Genomic DNA, 16,966 nt, shown 5'->3' on the forward strand with positions numbered 1-16,966 from the left:
TTGCTCTGTACCCGTAATTGGTTACGTGGTTTTGCAGATTATGAAGGTAACTAAACTCTTAACTTTTACATAATACTATTTTCCTTAATAAGTGAACTTTAACTTTTACATAAAACTATTTTCCATAAAACTCTTAACTTTAACAGGTAACATAGAGAACAACTATGACATTGGCACAACAACATGTACTTCAGAAGAATGTTCAAGATCAGGAGATTCTATCATGCATTGAATATGTTGTTTCTAGTGTGGTCTTGTTCTGTTTCATTATACTCTTTCTAGTAGTTTTAGTGGATGATGATCCGAATTGGTTTGTTTGGTACTAGTAGGTTTTGTTCTGTTTTGTTGTATCATACAAGTATGAATTCGTATTTCGTTTCTTTGATATATAATGTTTTCGTTTCTGTTTTCCTTTGTTGTTCTCTGATTACAATCTCTAGTAAAAAAACAATCTTAAGTAAAAAATCAAAAAAAAAATCCATCTAAACGGGTCTAAACGGGCCAGATAAATGGGCAAGGTCTAAACGAGTACAGGGTCTAAATGGGCAGGATATAAACGGATAAAGTATAAACGGGTCCAAAACGGGCAGGACTTAAATGGGCAGGGTCTAAATGGGCAGGGTAGTCCCATTTTAACATCCCTAGCTTGGGGATATGGTGCCTGTGTATCAGCAGCAGCAGCAACCATTAATGATAATACTTCCCAAAACCTCCTTACCCGATCGAATTTTCCCGCCATTCCCAAGTCCCAAAACCCTAATTTCGCGATGCAATGTCCGTCGGGCGAACTCTTTCGTCGTCCGTAGCTCCTCCTCCTCCTCTGATCGGGGGAAGACGCTTCCTCAATCCGCAATCCAGAGAATCGCTGAGAAGCTTCGTAGCCTTGGATTCGTTGAAGAGAGTCATGATTCGTCGCCGGCGGCTACCGGAGAAGAATATGGTAAAAATTCACCAGGAGAGATATTCGTTCCGTTGCCTAAGCAGCTTCCGATTCACCGGGTCGGCCACACGATTGACACGAGCTGGAGCACGCCTAGCTACCCGGTTCCGAAGCCCGGGTCGGGTACTGCCATTTCCAGGTACCATGAGTTGAAGAGAGTGTGGAAGAAGGAAACGGAGATTGAAAGGAAGAAGGAGATGAAGGTTCCCTCGTTGGCGGAACTGACATTGCCGGCGGCGGAGCTGAGGCGGTTGAGGTCGGAGGGGATTAGGTTGACGAAGAAGCTGAAGATCGGAAAGGCTGGGATTACGGAAGGGATCGTGAATGGGATTCATGAGAGATGGAGGACCACGGAGGTTGTCAAGATTTTCTGCGAAGATATTTCCAGAATGAACATGAAACGTACTCATGACGTCTTGGAGGTTCGCTAACGTTTTACATGAGACGTCTCTAGTTTTGATTTTTTTTTTTCTATGAGTTTGGATGGTAACATTTATGTTCATATCTCTCTCAGACGAAAACTGGAGGCTTGGTCATTTGGAGGTCTGGAAGCAAGATTTTGTTGTATAGAGGGGTAAATTATCAGTATCCTTATTTTGTATCTGATCGGGATTTGGCACATGATTCTTCTTCCGTGGAATCTGCTTCAGGAGCATCATCTATCGATAGTAGAGAGAAACAGAGTATTGCAGATAAAACGGTTAAGCCCCTGTTAATTCAAGGCGTTGGTTCCCCGGATAAGGTTCGGTTTCAATTACCCGGGGAAGTTCAGTTAGTAGAAGAAGCAGACCAATTGCTAGAAGGATTAGGTCCAAGATACACTGACTGGTGGGCATATGATCCCCTTCCAGTAGATGGTGATCTTCTGCCAGCCGTAGTACCTGACTACAGGAGACCATTTCGCCTTCTTCCATATGGCCTGAGTCCGAAACTAACTGATGATGAAATGACCACTATAAGGAGACTTGGTAGACCACTCCCTTGCCATTTTGCTTTAGGTGAGCTTGTTTTCATCTGATTTTAGCTTACTTTTTTAGACACTGAAGATTGTTAACTTATTCTGGCTTACCTTTTCTGAGACGTCTAGGTAGAAATAGAAATTTGCAGGGACTAGCTGTTGCAATTGTCAAACTTTGGGAGAAATGTGAGCTTGCCAAGATAGCAGTGAAGAGAGGAGTGCAGAACACTAATAGCGAGCTGATGGCCGAAGAGCTAAAGGTTGCTGGTTTTACTTTAAATGATCAAACTGTTTGCAAACAATAGGAAATTATGCCCTTTGGCGCCCCATATAACTGAAGATTTCTATTGATGAGACAAAAAAAATATATTCTGTCGCAGTGGTTGACTGGAGGGACTTTGATATCTCGGGATAAAGATTTCATTGTCTTGTACAGAGGAAAGGATTTCCTCCCATTTGCAGTTTCTTCTGCAATAGAAGAGAGGAGAAGGCAAACCATGAGCATGGAGAAATCAAGTGCGCATGTTAATAAGATGACTGAAAATGAAGAGGAAATAAAGCCTCGGGATGCTACAGACGACACTGAACTAGAAGCTGATAAGAAGGATCATCTACAAACCCATCGAATGAAACCAAGACAGCTGAAATCTCCTGAGGAAATCCTTGAAAAAACTAGTATCAAGTTGTCCATGGTATATACCCTAATAGACGTTTTATACTAGAAAACATTGGTGGTTTGTGGGACCTTTTTAGTTGTTAATGGTTAGTTTGCTCTTTAGGCGTTAGAAAAGAAAGCAAAGGCAGAAAAAATTCTGGCGGAGCTGGAGAGTAGAGAGAGTCCTCAACAGTCTGATATCGACAAGGAGGGTATTACTGATGATGAAAAGTACATGCTACGAAAAATTGGCTTAAAAATGAAGCCTTTCCTTTTACTAGGTAATTGGCTTAAATATTCAAAGCAGTTTGTTTCCGTCTTTCATGTATATATCTGTGGTAAATGAGTAACTTTCATGGACTTCTTTCTTTGACGTCTTATTTGTAAAGTCCTGTTCTGACTTCTCTTGTTGTGTTCTCAAGGTAGACGAGGCGTCTTTGACGGAACAATAGAGAACATGCATCTTCATTGGAAGTATAGGGAACTTGTGAAGATTATTTGTAATGAACATAGCATTGAAGCTGCTCACGAAGTAGCAGAAATCTTGGAAGCAGAAAGTGGTGGCATACTAGTTGCTGTGGAGATTGTGAGTAAGGGCTATGCAATTATTGTGTATCGTGGAAAGAATTATGAGCGGCCTCCATGTCTACGACCTCAAACACTTCTCAGTAAGAGAGAGGCGCTGAAGCGATCTGTGGAGGCACAACGTCGAAAGGTAAGAAAAAATTATTAATAATCCTTGACATGACGAAAATTTTCTGTAAGATCTTATAAACGGTCTTATCTGGAAAATTCAAATAGATTTTGTAAATTCCTCACGTGATTTTTTTTATCATTTTTCTGTTCAAACTATTGCAGTCATTGAAACTGCATGTGCTGAAACTTTCGAACAACATTGATGAATTGAACCGTCAGTTGGTAAGTCATACGTGTCGCTCAGCTTGATTTTTTAAACAATCTATAAAAGATGGTCGTAACATTTGAATGCTGGTTGAGCGTAGGTCGAGGACAGTGTGACCAATGAAACATGGTCAGATGAGGAATCAAGTATCAAAGTGGTAAATTATTTACAGTTTCAGTATACTCATACCAGTTCTTGATGCTACATTTATGCTTCTTTGATCTTCTCAGTTCTCCATATTTTTAATGTAGGTCCAAGAAGAAACAGAAAATCAGCTTACTGAACCGGAGAAATCAAGAGAAGAAATTGAACTCGGCTATTCTTCTGACTTGTCAGTTTCTTCCTCTGGTGAAGAAAAGTGGGAGGTAAGTTTCTTAGCGCCTAGCTTCAAGTACACTACTTGAAAATCAATAAATTCTCTGGATTACTAAAATCTGAGCCTGAATTCTGAGACTGTGTTGGTGAATATATTCTAAGGATGACAGTGAAGGTGAAGTAGACACATATACTACGAGCAGTCATGAGCATCAAGAAGATGAATCTAAATCTTGCTTGTCTGAGAGACATGAGGACAACTCTCTCGATTCAATTGCAAATATATCTGTGCTTGCGGAGAGCGGTTCTGCCAAGGCTTCTTCTTTTCATGATAGATCCATTGTAATGTCTAAAACTCGTCTCTTTCCACTTTGTCTCTCTATGTGTAGATATATATAATTAATTACCTTTTTTTTTTGGTTGCTGATTTTAGCCGGGAAAAAGCTACCTGAATGCTGAGAGAAAGGTACCTAAAAAAGAACTGGGATCATCAAGTAGAGGTGGCTCACGAATCTCAGCTCTGACAGAGAGAAAAAACGAAAATGATGGGTTGGTCACAGATCTCTCCAATAGAGAAAGGCTCATTCTGAGAAAACAAGCCCTTAAGATGAAGAAGCGCCCATCCTTTGCAGTAGGTGAGTGTTACTATCTCTTATACTCTTTGCTGCTAAGAAACCACCTCATATCTCAATTCCTATACTTTCTCCCCCCCCATGAAGTTCATTAAATAAACACCCTCCGTGTCTTTTGCATCATCATCAATGGCTGTAAGTTGTAGGAGGTAGACATGGAACCATAATATGTAGTTACAGTTGTTGAGAATGACTGTTATTCTCCCTTTCAATTTGTAGGAAGAAGCAACGTAGTAACCGGTTTAGCAAAAACACTGAAGATGCATTTTCAGAAAAACCATCTAGCAATCGTAAACGTCAAAGGGAGAGCCGAGGGAACATCAGTGCAAGAAGTCATCGCAAAGCTCAAGGTCAGTTCATAACCACACTATATAAACATAAAAGTAACCAGTGTTTCTGGTCTTCGTATGAATAGTTAGTTTGGTGTTGAATTGTTGATTCTGCAGGAAGAAACAGGAGCACTTTTGGTGTCGCAGGAGCCAAGTAAAGTAATACTTTACAGAGGTTGGGGTGCAGAAGAAGAACTGAAAACCTTCTACCCAAATAACAATGTCAAAAACTCCATAAATCTAACATCATCAAAAAGCTTTGTTGATGATCCTCCTCCTGTATCTCCTGCACTCATTGAAGCCATAAGACTTGAGTGTGGATTGTAATAACGTTTTAATTATTAGATGTAAAAATGATATACAGTAATTTCTTCTATTAGCTTTGCCAAAAGAAAAAAAAAAAAAAACGAAACGTGAAGAAAAAAGTGAAGAGCGTTCGTTCAAGTTTGAACAGTTGAACTAATGGGACAAGAAACTCCACGCGCCCCGGTTTCCAAAACTTTAGAAAATACCCAAATTTGGTGGACTATATAACCCTCGATTTTTGGGTGGTGGTGATAGCGCGCTAATTATGCGCGTGGTTAAAGAGTCCACGTTTGTAGAACAGATTTATAAGGCTATGAAGAGAATCATCCAAAAAGAAGTAAATGAAGACAATCTATAGATTTCTCTAAAAACTCGTAATGAAGACAATCTTCACAGTTTGAACCAACAAAGGGTGAATTAGGTGTATAACCAGAAAAAAAAACTATAAAAGAATATAGCATGTTATTTGAAAAAATTAAGAATATAACATAGAGGGTAAATAAAATTATCATTTTAGTGTTGGTTTGGTGGTGGTGATGATAATGGGGCGGTGGCTGGCTGGAGGGAAGGTGGCCGGAGGTGGGCAGGAGTGGTGGCCGGCAATCGGAAGTGGCCGTGGAAGAGATGGTGATGGTTAGAAAAAGAAAAGAAAAAAAAAAGGCAAAAACTGTCATTAATACATAAATATACAAATTAGTTAGTGAATTATAGATTTTTTTTTGGTTATAGAACCCAATTCCCCAAACTCGTAATTGGGACTTGGGAGAGAGATAGAGAGAGATTTCTGGTTACTGAAAATGTGTAAAATACTGAAAATAATACAATTAATTAGATGTATAAAGTTGAATTTTAAAGGGAAAATTATAAATAAAGGATATTTTTCTAAAAATTTGGCCATCTATACTTTTTTTTAAGATTGTCAATTATGACGAAAATGCTCCTACTAATAGAAATAGTAAAGTTTTTAGGAGTTTGAACCAATAAACAAATAGAAAAACCATGTTAGTATACAACTGTGTAAAAAAAAAATTTTTTAAAAATGTTTTGGATGTCAAAAATCAGTTTGTAATTTGCTGATTTCTGGTCTAAATTGTTTAGAATAGACTTTCTACGATTTTTTCTCTTTCTGAAACATTTAGATTGTTCATTTTACAGTTTGTACATGTTCTACGAAGTTTAGACGGAAAATTTGTTCTAAAAATTTCAGATTCTGAATTTTGTATGTTCTACAAAATTTAGAATATGAATTCTACGTTTTTCTTCATTCTACTTCAATTCAGAATTCGTTTTCTACGTTTTACCCTATATACTAAAAGAAGTAGAAGATATATCATAGAAATTTTAGAATTTGTAATCTGTAAACCTTAGAATACCCTTAAAATAGAAAGAAAATAAATTAAATAAGGAAAGTGAATATTTTTTAAATATTCTTAATTTATGGTTAAGATTTCGTAATTATTGTTTAGATTTGTTCTAATAAATTTTAGAATACATATTCTAAATTATTTAGAAGCTAAACAAATTAAGAAAAATCACTATAACTAATTAATTAATTTTATTTGACAGCACACTAAGGATTTATTGTGGAAGCTCTTTGTTGGTTGTCTCATCAGTTAAGAACTGTTCTTTTTCTCACACAATTGGATATCTCAAGTTCCTTGTTGAATTGTGATTCATAGGTTGAAATCAACATGTCAGTATTACTCCCACCTCTATGAGTTCATCTTCAAGTTGTTTATAATAAGTGTATCCATAATATATCAAAGATAAGTAAAGCTCCTCTGTTTCAGTTAAAGATCAATCCAATGGACTTGATCGGATGGCTTGAGTTATAACAACTATCAAAATCACTTCAAAATATATAACATATGTCATTCAAATAGCAACATCAAGTGTACGTAGATCAAATGACAAGAGATACTAGAAAATAAAAGATTTAAATAAGCTTTTAACTCGATGATAACTAACATAATGAAAAAATTCTAATTCCTTAGTTTAAAACTCAACCCCGGACATAATTAGCCAATGCTTTCTTTGGACCAAACCCACAACGTTCTCTAATGTTCCTCCCAGAGAGAAACGGAGCTCTTTCTCCTCTTCCTCCGTTGATGGGGCTTATCAACGGCATTGGTGAATAACTTGGAGTTGATGCTGAGAATGATGGAGTTCTGTACGGAGTTGACGTGCCTGAGAATGACACAGAGAACAACGATGGAGCAGAAAGTTTCTTCCTTAGAGAGCCTGAGCCACCATTAGCTGATTCTTTAGACAACAATCTCAACTTGTCTGAACAAGAACCATCATCACCATCTTCTTTGCCACCATTAGCTGATTCTTTAGACAACAATCTCAACTTGTCTGAACAAGAACCATCATCACCATCTTCTTTGCTAATGTCGTCCATAAACAACACTTCCTCTATGCGTACGCCAATGCTATATGCCAAACTCTCTAATACCCTTGAGTAGCTCTCAAGTATAGACTTCCCTACATCCTGCAAAGAGTTTCACAAAGTTCAATACTTTTGTAAGGATAAGGTTTAAAATTGTATGGTGTGTGAAGTGAAAAGGTAATGAATCAAACCTTGTTGTATTGGATCTTGCTTGTGTCTAAAGCTGTCTGTCTAAGTCCCGGGAAACGCTGCTTGAGTCGGATCAATAAGCTTTCGGCTCTCTCCGCAAATAGTTCCCTTTTGTCACCATCGCTTTGATGCATCATCATCTCTTTCACTATCATCCCCCATCTTGTACTTGTGGATCTATACAGAGAAATCATATGCCTTGAGTGAGCTCTTCGCCTCCAAACGTGTATAGATGCTTCTACTCGATTCACCATCTCTACAACCGCGTGCTCAGATGAAAGATCTATTGACTCAAGCAAGTGATCCGCTGTGAAGTTATCTGATGTGATGTTTCTATATAGAAAATCACTAAGGCATGATCTCCCGTTCTGCAAAACAAGAACAATTCAGCTAAAAGAATTTGTATATTCAACAACATGAGAGATTTTTGGCTTTGTGTTAAAAAGTTTTATTAACCTTTGGTAGAGCTTCAAGGTATGATTGTGGAACCTCCATATCAGCTAAAGCAATGCTGTTGATTGACATACAAGATTTCAAGATCTGGTTAGTGAATTCACGAGTGTGGTCCAGTTTCTTCCTAGATTGTTCGGTAAGTCCATCGGATGGCACACGCGGCAGTGGAAGCCACCATTTGTCTCCGTCTTCACGGAAAGAGTTAGACCTTACAGATTCCACAGCTACAATCCCTTGATCAACGTACCAGAACTCTGTTGTTTCTCCAAAACTATCTAATATTTCCTAAAAGACGTCCAAAAACAGAACAACTCTATTAAAAATCTCACATTTTAAACCAATTTGAAAGCAGTCCACATGAGAGAACAAGAATGAAGGATCAGATTCTTACAATAAGCATATTGTCTAGCTTCCGTAGAGCAGGAAGACAAGTAAAGAGATCTGATCTTGGTCTGCAATTCATCACCTTACAATCCACCAAAACATCAATGAAACAAAACACAATCTACATGGACTTAAATCTCACTAAAAAGTGTAGACTCGAGTCAATTACCTCAATCTTGTTTCCATTGGGAACGTTCTGGAAGGAAGGTACCAATTCAACAATGTGATCACTAACAGACAGAAGAACTTCGATTTCTCTTCTCCACATGGATTTTTTCTCACTTGGGATTGGCTCGAGTCAACAATGTGATCGCCTATGTGATCACGGCGGAAGACGGTGAACAAATCGAACCGGCGGAAGATGGTGAAGATGGAGAGATGTCGACGATGGAGAGAGCCGACGGTGAGATGCTGACGATGGTGAGAGACGAGAGATGGTGACGACGAGATGGTGACGACGGTGAGATACGGCGGAAGGGTTTTTCTCGATTAACCTTATCAGAAATTTCTCAATCCCTTTTGTTTTCTTACTTTGTCGGGACAAAGTCACAATTTCTTTATTTTCTGAAGATCCATTACGGAAAATTAGGCCCACTAGATTGACATAATAATTTTACTTATTTTCTCAATTTTTCTTAATTCGATTTAATTTTACTATTTTTAAAATTTTAGGAGACAAAAAATCAACAAATTTAATCAGAAAATATAAGTAAGGGTATAATTGGCTATTTTTATATCCTAAATCCTATTTAACCAAACTTTTTAAAAAAAAGTGTAGATGGCCAAATTTTTGAAAAAATATCCTTTATTTATAATTTTCCCAATTTTAAATTAGGGGTAGGCAAAAAAACCGAAATCCTAAAAACCGAACCGAACCAAACCGAAATAAATGGTTTGGTTTGGTTATGGTTAAGTTTAAAAATCCGTTTGATTTTTATTTTAATTAACCATTTGGTTTAGGTTTGGTCTGGTTAAAAACCGTAAAACCGAATGGTTTTTTATAAAACTTTAGGATAATTAGATATAATAAGTTTTTCAACTTATAAATTTATATTGTATAACAATATCAGTAGTTTTTCTTTATTGATCTCCAAGTTTTTATTTTGGTTTTTTTCTAGTTTTCTTTTTCAATAGGCTTTACTTTTTAAAAATTTAAATTTCAATTAAGTATTTGGGTTTACAAAACTATATTTGGATTTTCTTTTTTTTTTGAATTATGTTTAGGTTTTACTGTTATGCTTATTTTTTAGTTATGTATCAACTATCTATTTTTTAAAGTATGGAATAACCGTTAAAAACCGGGACTAAACCGAAACCAAACAAACCGTTATACATATGGTTTTTATATGGTTTCATTTTTGATAAAACCGAAAAAACTGAACCGTAATCAAAGCGAATTACATATGATTTTTATATGGTTCAATTTTTATAAAACCAAAGAAACCGTAAATCGAAAAAACCGAACTGAAACCAAACCGAAAAACTGAACGTCCACCCCTATTTTAAATCAAGAAAAGAGAGAAAGACTGGGACATTTTGCAAGTTTTGAGATTCTTCTTATTAAACAAGTATTGCTTTTTTTTTATTAGTATAATTTTTTGTTTTTATTTTTAGAATCAAATTACCTTATAGGAAGTTAATGATATATTTTATTATGCTAATTATAAAAATCGAATTATATTTTATAGTGAGGGTGAAGATGTAATTATTAGAGGGAATTCAATTATGCGGGAAATAGTATTAATATCTCAAGCTCACAAAGTAAAGATAAAGTAAAAACCCTCAATGGCATGAACATAAAACTTGAGGAGGACGCTGAGAAACAAGGAAAAAAAAAAGAACATTCACCAACGACAGTTGAAGAAATGTGGTAAAGCTGTCGACTTGAGAAAAAGAAGGTTTCCGCAAGGAAAAACCAGAACAAGAGTCTGCAACATATGAAGAGGAAGACTCTATTTCAACTATAGTACTTTGTCTTGAACTCTTTAAAAGCTGCATCTTGCATTAAACCGAATTCCATATAGACAATTTTCAGCAATGTAGGAAATCTCCCACTGTAATATTCCAGCATTCCTTCAAGTGTCCCACTATAAATTGCCTGCGACAAACATAAAATTCAACATAAACTTGTGTGTATTATGGTTTTGAATGATATTTGTGTTTTCTGAGCTGCAAACCTGGATGTTTGGAGAAAGTTCGAAGAAGTGAGTATACTGGTTTCGGAGTAACCTTATCAATGTCCAAACACGTTCAAAATGATTCGGAGGGACTAGGTTTCCTGTTTTCTTTTGATGGTCGTTCTTCATGTGAGTGACAACCCGAGAATCAATCATCTTCTCCCAGTTACAATGTCTTCCTACAATCTGCATAAGATTCTGTTGCATCTGACTTAACATAAATGGACCAGTTTTTCTCACTTGTCATCGGTAACCTTACACAACTGCCTTCTCGAATAGTTCTGCTTCTGTTCCGCAGGTTGAAAATCCGTCTCAGACTTGCCTGCACAAAGAAACACATATTCAAGAACAACCAAAAACAAAAATTCATAATATTCAATAAAAAAAAAAACAACTTACATATTTTTTTGAGTTTAGATCTCTCTTTAGAGTTCAACTTGCTATCTTCGGTGAAGCAGAAGTTGGCAATCTTTGCACTCATAGATTTGGTTCCACACACTATAACTATATTTTGTGGCCTCAAATCTCGATGAACAAAACCCATTTGATGAAGATGGGTCAATCCTTTACCAACATCTTTCATCAAATCAACCATCAGACCATCAATATACACTTTGTTAAGCTTCACACGATTCTTCTGGATAAACACATCAAGAGCTTTAGGAGGTTCTAGTGGACTTGTTGTGTCTAGGCTGTAAAGGAAATTCACCAGATTCTCTAAAGTGAAACTCCATCTCTCTTGAGACAGGTACAAATATCTGTCATCTTGATCCAAAGACACCCAATCCAGAATGTTTTGGTGTTTTTCCCAGGCTTCCATCCACTTGTATTCTCTTTCCATTCTTTCTAAGCTCTCATCAGAGATCAACATCCGCTTCACCATCAATTTTTTCCCAGGGTCATAAAACCCTAGGCATGAATCAAAGTTGTCTCCTACTTCCACTGGATCTTTAAAAACAAAGAGCTTCGTCCCAACCTTAATCCACTGATTTTTTGCTTGTTTGTAACTCGTTGAGAACATGTTGATATGATCTGATCAACTGGAAAGGAGAACCATAATTAGATTATACTATTCACAAGATGCGGAGACAAATACATTACTTATTTCTATAGAAATCGAGGACAGTCACAGCTAAGTTAACATGAAGGATGGGTTGCAGCAGTATAAACAATAAACCACAATTTCCCGTAATTCAATAAAATCAAGAAAGCTGAATACTTTATTCGAAACCCTAAATCCTAACCTCGGTTAACAATTCCCTAAACCCTCTTTAAAAATCGAAGTAAACACTAAAGCTAAACATGTTCCAAAGCAAACATGAGACAAAGCAAACATGAGACAATGATATAAATAACAGAAACAACTAACACAACTAGATAAACGGACACTTGGTCACAAGCTCTACACAACAGAAACAACTAACACAACTAGATAAACGGACACTTGGTCACAAGCTCATCATCGAATACAAGCACACATAACAAGCACATCATGATCGAATAAACACAAGCACAAATAACAATACCTTGGTCAGGGGCCTTGAAGCTGAAGATAGACTTGTAACAGTGTATCAACCGTAGCAGTGATCAGGACCTGAAACCAATACACACAAACTTGTAAGGAACGTAACCAAAACAATCAAACAGAAATATGAAAACTCAGAAGTAAACACTTTAAAACCATTAAAACCACCAAAAACCCTTAGTAGAAACTAAACTCAAATCTAAAACCTACAAATCGAAACTGAAATCACCATTAAAATCATCAAGCGTGTATAAAGAACATTACATATACTCATCACAAATAGTCAAACACTACTGGATCTAGACTATGAGGTTAATAAACTCTGAAAAGAGTAACACTTGGTCACAAGCTCTACTTAAAAAGCACACATACAACTATACAAGCAGCTTGTAACAAGCTCATCAAGTCATCATTATCGAATACAAGCACACATAACAAGCTCATCAAGTCATCATACCTTGACAGAATTTTGGTCAGGAGCCTTGAAGCAGTGTATCAACCGTAGCAGTGACCTGAAACCAATACACACAAACTTGTAAGGAGCGTAACCAAAACAATCAAAAACTCAGAAGTAAAACCACCAAAAACCCTTAGTAGAAACTAAACTCAAATCTAAAACCTTTCCAATCAAAATCTGAGGAACATCACAATAACTCAACAATCGAAGTAAACAATGAACTCAAGGAGACTCGAACACATAACAAGCTCATCATAATCGAATACTGACACTACTTGAGTAGAAAGAGGAACATCACATTAACTCAACAAGCGTGTTTGAACATTACATATACTCTAATCGTTTCGTGAACAAATAGTCAAACACTACTGGATCTAGACTATGAGGTTAATAAACTCTAAAAGAGTAACACTACTCACCGATTTCTCAGCACAAATTTGATGAGGAAGAAGAGGATAATGAAGAGAATCAGAGGAAGAAGAAGATGATGAAGAGAATCAGAGGAAGAAGAAGATAGAGAGAAAGAGGAAGAAGACTCGCGACTCGCGAGACGGCAAGAGAGAGAAAGAGATAGAAACCCTAGTTTCGACAAAATGAAAGAAAACAAATTGCCCCCAAATTTTACAATATTACTGGATAGCCCATGTCCAAATGAGTTTGGCCCATTTATCAGTGGACTAATATGGTTTTAGGTCCATTTGACCGTTTTAAATTTGGTAATAACTAAAACCAGTCCAAATTAATTTGAACACGGACAGCCGATGGACTTAGAGACCAATTGACATCCCTAGATTCGATATGGAACGCCTAAATCCCTAATTGCTCCGAACAAGAGTCAAAGGGGCAGAAACGTTATACATACTTGTGATTTCAGAAATTTTGAAGAAAATCCCACACAAGGGTTTGTCTTGTCGAGAGATTCAGATACGGAACCTTAAAAAAGCTTGAATTGAAACTTGACCCGCAAAAAGAGCAATAAAGGGAGTAAAGGGTTCGACGTGCGTTCGATGAAACGAAGAATTGAGGAAATTGAAAGAATTTGACACACAGACACACACACAAAAAACGAAATTTTGTTCTCTCGAGAGAAAAACGATCTTTTTGAAAGAGAAAGGGCACAGAGCTACGATCGATTTCTCCGAGACTCGGATTGGGGATGTAGTTGGAATCGCCGAATGGTCGTTCTAAAGACGAAACGATGCGTTTTGGTCTTAAGATCTATAATAGGCCCACTAAGAATAGCAATCCGGCCTATGTATCCTAATATGTCTTATGTTATTTTATTTTTTTCTGTCCAACCAAAAGTTTATGTCTATGTTACTTTTTAATGTATTTTTCTAATATCGAACATAGAAATTTAGTGTATTTTTCTAATATCGAATTTCCAACTCATGACTTTTAAGACGCGATTTATTTGGACGGTACAGAAACGTTATTTTATCGAATGTTCAAATCATTTAGATAAATAACAACGAACCAGAAACAGTATATATATATATATATATATATATATATATATATATATATATATATATATATTTATATATATAGCAACTCATTGAAAATATATTGTAAATGATGATCTAGTAATCAATTATAATTTGAGTTTCATACACTTCGCTAGAAAAAAAAATATATATATATATATACTTTTCCCATAGTTATGTCTTCAAACTAATTTTTTAATATATAAATGAACTACATAAGGGAATCGGGTTTAACAATAATATCCGACAAAAACTATGTAATATATATATATATTTTCAAAAAAAAAAAAAAAAACTATGTAATATATAATTATTAGCTATATGAGGGAATCAGGTTTAAGTTACAATGATATCGAAGAAAAATATATATATATATTCTATTGTGGAATTAATTAGGACGCTTTGGCTAAATTTTTGTGAAAGTTTGTACATGCTATCACTTTTTCGGTTTTCTTTGTTATGTATTTCGATCATTTTATATGAATAATGTTTCATCATGTGTTCATACCCCATCATAAATCGTAAGTTCAATCTTCTACACTCTACAACAACTTCCAATGCAAAAACCACAATTCACAGCTCCATAAGAACCATAACAATACTGCAAACTGCAAAGTAAAGTCTATATATATCGATGTTCTAAGTATATATTAAAAACCCTCATTAATTAATGACTGTCTTGATCGTTCACTAATCACTAGCTAGTAGTATAATATGATACTAAAAACTAGTAGTATAGTTAGTATGATACTAAAGTTTTTATTTTATTTGGTTGAGCAGCTACGAGACATGAAAGGTGACGTCAATGATAGTGGGGACGACGTCATGTGAGGACGAGAATACTGGAGTTGACCAGTGCTTATCGTTTGGAAAGATGGCTCCGATCATTGAGAAGAAGATAAGGATGATAAGAAGAAGAAGGAGAAGGAGAAGGCGAAGGATGAGGGTAATAATGAGGACAGAGGAAGAGAGTGATACTGACAAGAAGCTAAAGCTTGCTTCTTTGGATGATGATGCTGACTCTGAAGAGGTATCAGAGGAGGAGGTAGAAGAAGAAGAAGAAGATACCGATGAGGACGATGAAGGTATCTATGAAGACGATGGACCAGAAATTCCGGTATAATTTTCGATTCATATGTCCTTGTTGGTTCTTGTTCTGGTTTTATATATAATGAATGATGTTCTCATGTTGCGAATTTGGTGTTGATGATGGTCTGTAGGAAGAGAACATACCGACTATCCCAGAAGAAACTCCCAGACTTGCTATCGTTAACATGGATTGGAAACATGTCTCTGTAAGTGTTCTCCATCCTTGATGTATTGTTTCGAATTGGCCTTCTTTAGTGTTTGTATCTTTGCTATGGTTGTGGAACTAATCTAATGAGTGGGAATGGTTACTAAAGGATAAAGCTTTTTGCTCGATAAATTAGAGCTTGTTTGTTTCTTTCCGTTGTTTAGAGTTTAGTGTTCTGTAAGTTTTTGCAGTTGTGCTTTTGGCTGATATCTTTTATTTGGTACTTAGGCCAAAGTCTTGTACGTTGTTTTGAATTCGTTTCTGCCAAAAGATGGGCGCATTTTGCCTGTGGCTGTCTATCCATCTGAGTTTGGGCTTCAGCGAATGAAAGAGGAGGAAATTCACGGGACGAGACAAAAAGAATGGAGATGGTGATGATGATGATGATGAAGATGAAGAGGAGGAAGATGAGGATGTGATCTTCTCTGAAGCTTCGGATACCTGAGGCAGAGAACCTTGTAGAAATTCGATTTTCGCAAGTTAGATGACCTTTTCGAGTCAATTCTCTTAGGCTTAAGTTATACTCAAGCTCTTCGCCATGCAAAGCCATTAGAACTGAATATTTTGCTATGAAAGAGTAGGGGCAAAGAGCAACGGAGGATTGTGAGAGGGAGGAAATGTACCTTTGAATGTTAAAGGCATCGTTGAGTTTTTTTTGGTTTTTTATTATCACTTAAGATATTGACTTGCTTTGTAGTTTTCTGACTCATCTTTAATTTTGTTTCGTTATATAGGGTATTTCAATATAATATCTCTTGAAAAATATTATAAGATAATTATATGTTGAACTATCATTGGATGACTTAGATATGATAAAATCTCACAATAAAGTTTAACTTTCCTGTCTAATCCATATATAGGAAACATATTCACTTGGCATGTTCCAATTTTTCCTCGAAAGGTTATGATCTATGTTAGTTCTGGTTTCTTTTTCATGTTTTAATTTGTATAGTGACAGTTAAAACTTCAAGTATGGAACTGATTAGTCTGACAAGATTGATTGATTTAACATGTTTGCCTATTTTTCACTGTTATCAAATTGGCTGAAAAAAAAATTGCAAATAGAAAAATTTATAATTTTACATGTGTGAAAATTTTATTTAATCTTATAATTAACATGTCTGAATTTTTAAAAAACTTATATATAAAGAGAAGAAAAGGAATATGTATGTACATAGTCCCAACTCATAGATGATAGTCTGTTATTGCTGTCTTTATTATAAACATTAATATTCTCGAATCTCGAATCTCGACTATATACTATTTATGAGCTACGGATGAGTTGAAAGTTATGGCAGCTGGTTCTATTCACTTATGAGTTAGTCCGGGTTGATACGCGAAGTTGATGTTTATAGTCTCATTTATGAGTGTGTGAGATATAGTGAATAAGATGTTTATCGTTCATATCATAGTCTCCTACCTATATATCCACATATCTGAAATTCACCGCAAAAGAATAATATGAAAATGACATATCTATCATTCATTGATTGATGCCTAACCTTTTTTGTAACAGCTTCTCTTCTTTAGCTGAAACCTCTAACGCTGTCCATATGTATGTTTGGACGTCAA

General features: G+C 35.9%; 4 protein-coding genes across 5 annotated transcripts; 2 read left to right on the forward strand and 2 right to left on the reverse strand.

Moving 5' to 3' along the window:
* Window positions 1-580: 580 nt before the first annotated feature.
* LOC104763814 (CRM-domain containing factor CFM2, chloroplastic) lies at window positions 581-5,097 on the forward strand. 2 transcript variants are annotated; one of them, XM_010487195.3, is made up of 13 exons: window positions 581-1,362; window positions 1,455-1,938; window positions 2,028-2,158; window positions 2,279-2,590; window positions 2,678-2,834; window positions 2,976-3,268; window positions 3,412-3,471; window positions 3,555-3,611; window positions 3,706-3,819; window positions 3,932-4,111; window positions 4,203-4,404; window positions 4,621-4,751; window positions 4,848-5,097. In XM_010487195.3, exons 1-13 carry the CDS (start codon window positions 655-657, stop codon window positions 5,055-5,057), a joined length of 3,039 nt encoding a protein of 1,012 aa, XP_010485497.1. In that variant the 5' UTR covers window positions 581-654; the 3' UTR covers window positions 5,058-5,097. The 2 variants fall into 2 exon arrangements, 1 of the variants encoding a protein (XP_010485497.1); XR_015590613.1 differs by having other exon boundaries at window positions 606-1,362; window positions 2,980-3,268.
* A 1,786-nt stretch (window positions 5,098-6,883) lies between these two features.
* LOC104763815 (rop guanine nucleotide exchange factor 6) lies at window positions 6,884-9,041 on the reverse strand. Its single transcript, XM_010487198.3, has 5 exons — window positions 8,624-9,041; window positions 8,462-8,536; window positions 8,074-8,355; window positions 7,620-7,985; window positions 6,884-7,530 (listed from the first exon to the last, which is right to left on the reverse strand). The coding sequence occupies exons 1-5, from the start codon at window positions 8,720-8,722 to the stop codon at window positions 7,039-7,041; spliced, it is 1,314 nt and encodes a 437-aa protein (XP_010485500.2). The 5' UTR covers window positions 8,723-9,041; the 3' UTR covers window positions 6,884-7,038.
* A 1,115-nt stretch (window positions 9,042-10,156) lies between these two features.
* LOC104763816 (serine/threonine-protein kinase/endoribonuclease IRE1b-like) lies at window positions 10,157-13,738 on the reverse strand. The gene is made up of 6 exons (XM_087500754.1): window positions 13,033-13,738; window positions 12,614-12,668; window positions 12,158-12,225; window positions 11,031-11,671; window positions 10,632-10,953; window positions 10,157-10,552 (listed from the first exon to the last, which is right to left on the reverse strand). The coding sequence occupies exons 4-5, from the start codon at window positions 11,650-11,652 to the stop codon at window positions 10,868-10,870; spliced, it is 708 nt and encodes a 235-aa protein (XP_087356880.1). The 5' UTR covers window positions 11,653-11,671; window positions 12,158-12,225; window positions 12,614-12,668; window positions 13,033-13,738; the 3' UTR covers window positions 10,157-10,552; window positions 10,632-10,867.
* Window positions 13,739-14,899: 1,161 nt separating this feature from the next.
* On the forward strand, window positions 14,900-16,143 carry LOC104763813 (uncharacterized). The gene is made up of 3 exons (XM_019241207.2): window positions 14,900-15,217; window positions 15,321-15,395; window positions 15,623-16,143. Exons 1-3 carry the CDS (start codon window positions 14,906-14,908, stop codon window positions 15,767-15,769), a joined length of 534 nt encoding a protein of 177 aa, XP_019096752.2. The 5' UTR covers window positions 14,900-14,905; the 3' UTR covers window positions 15,770-16,143.
* Window positions 16,144-16,966: the final 823 nt, after the last annotated feature.

This window comes from Camelina sativa, chromosome 19 (assembly GCF_030686135.1).
Source record: "Camelina sativa cultivar CO46 ecotype springtype chromosome 19, ASM3068613v1".
In the NCBI taxonomy this organism is placed as follows: domain Eukaryota; kingdom Viridiplantae; phylum Streptophyta; class Magnoliopsida; order Brassicales; family Brassicaceae; genus Camelina; species Camelina sativa.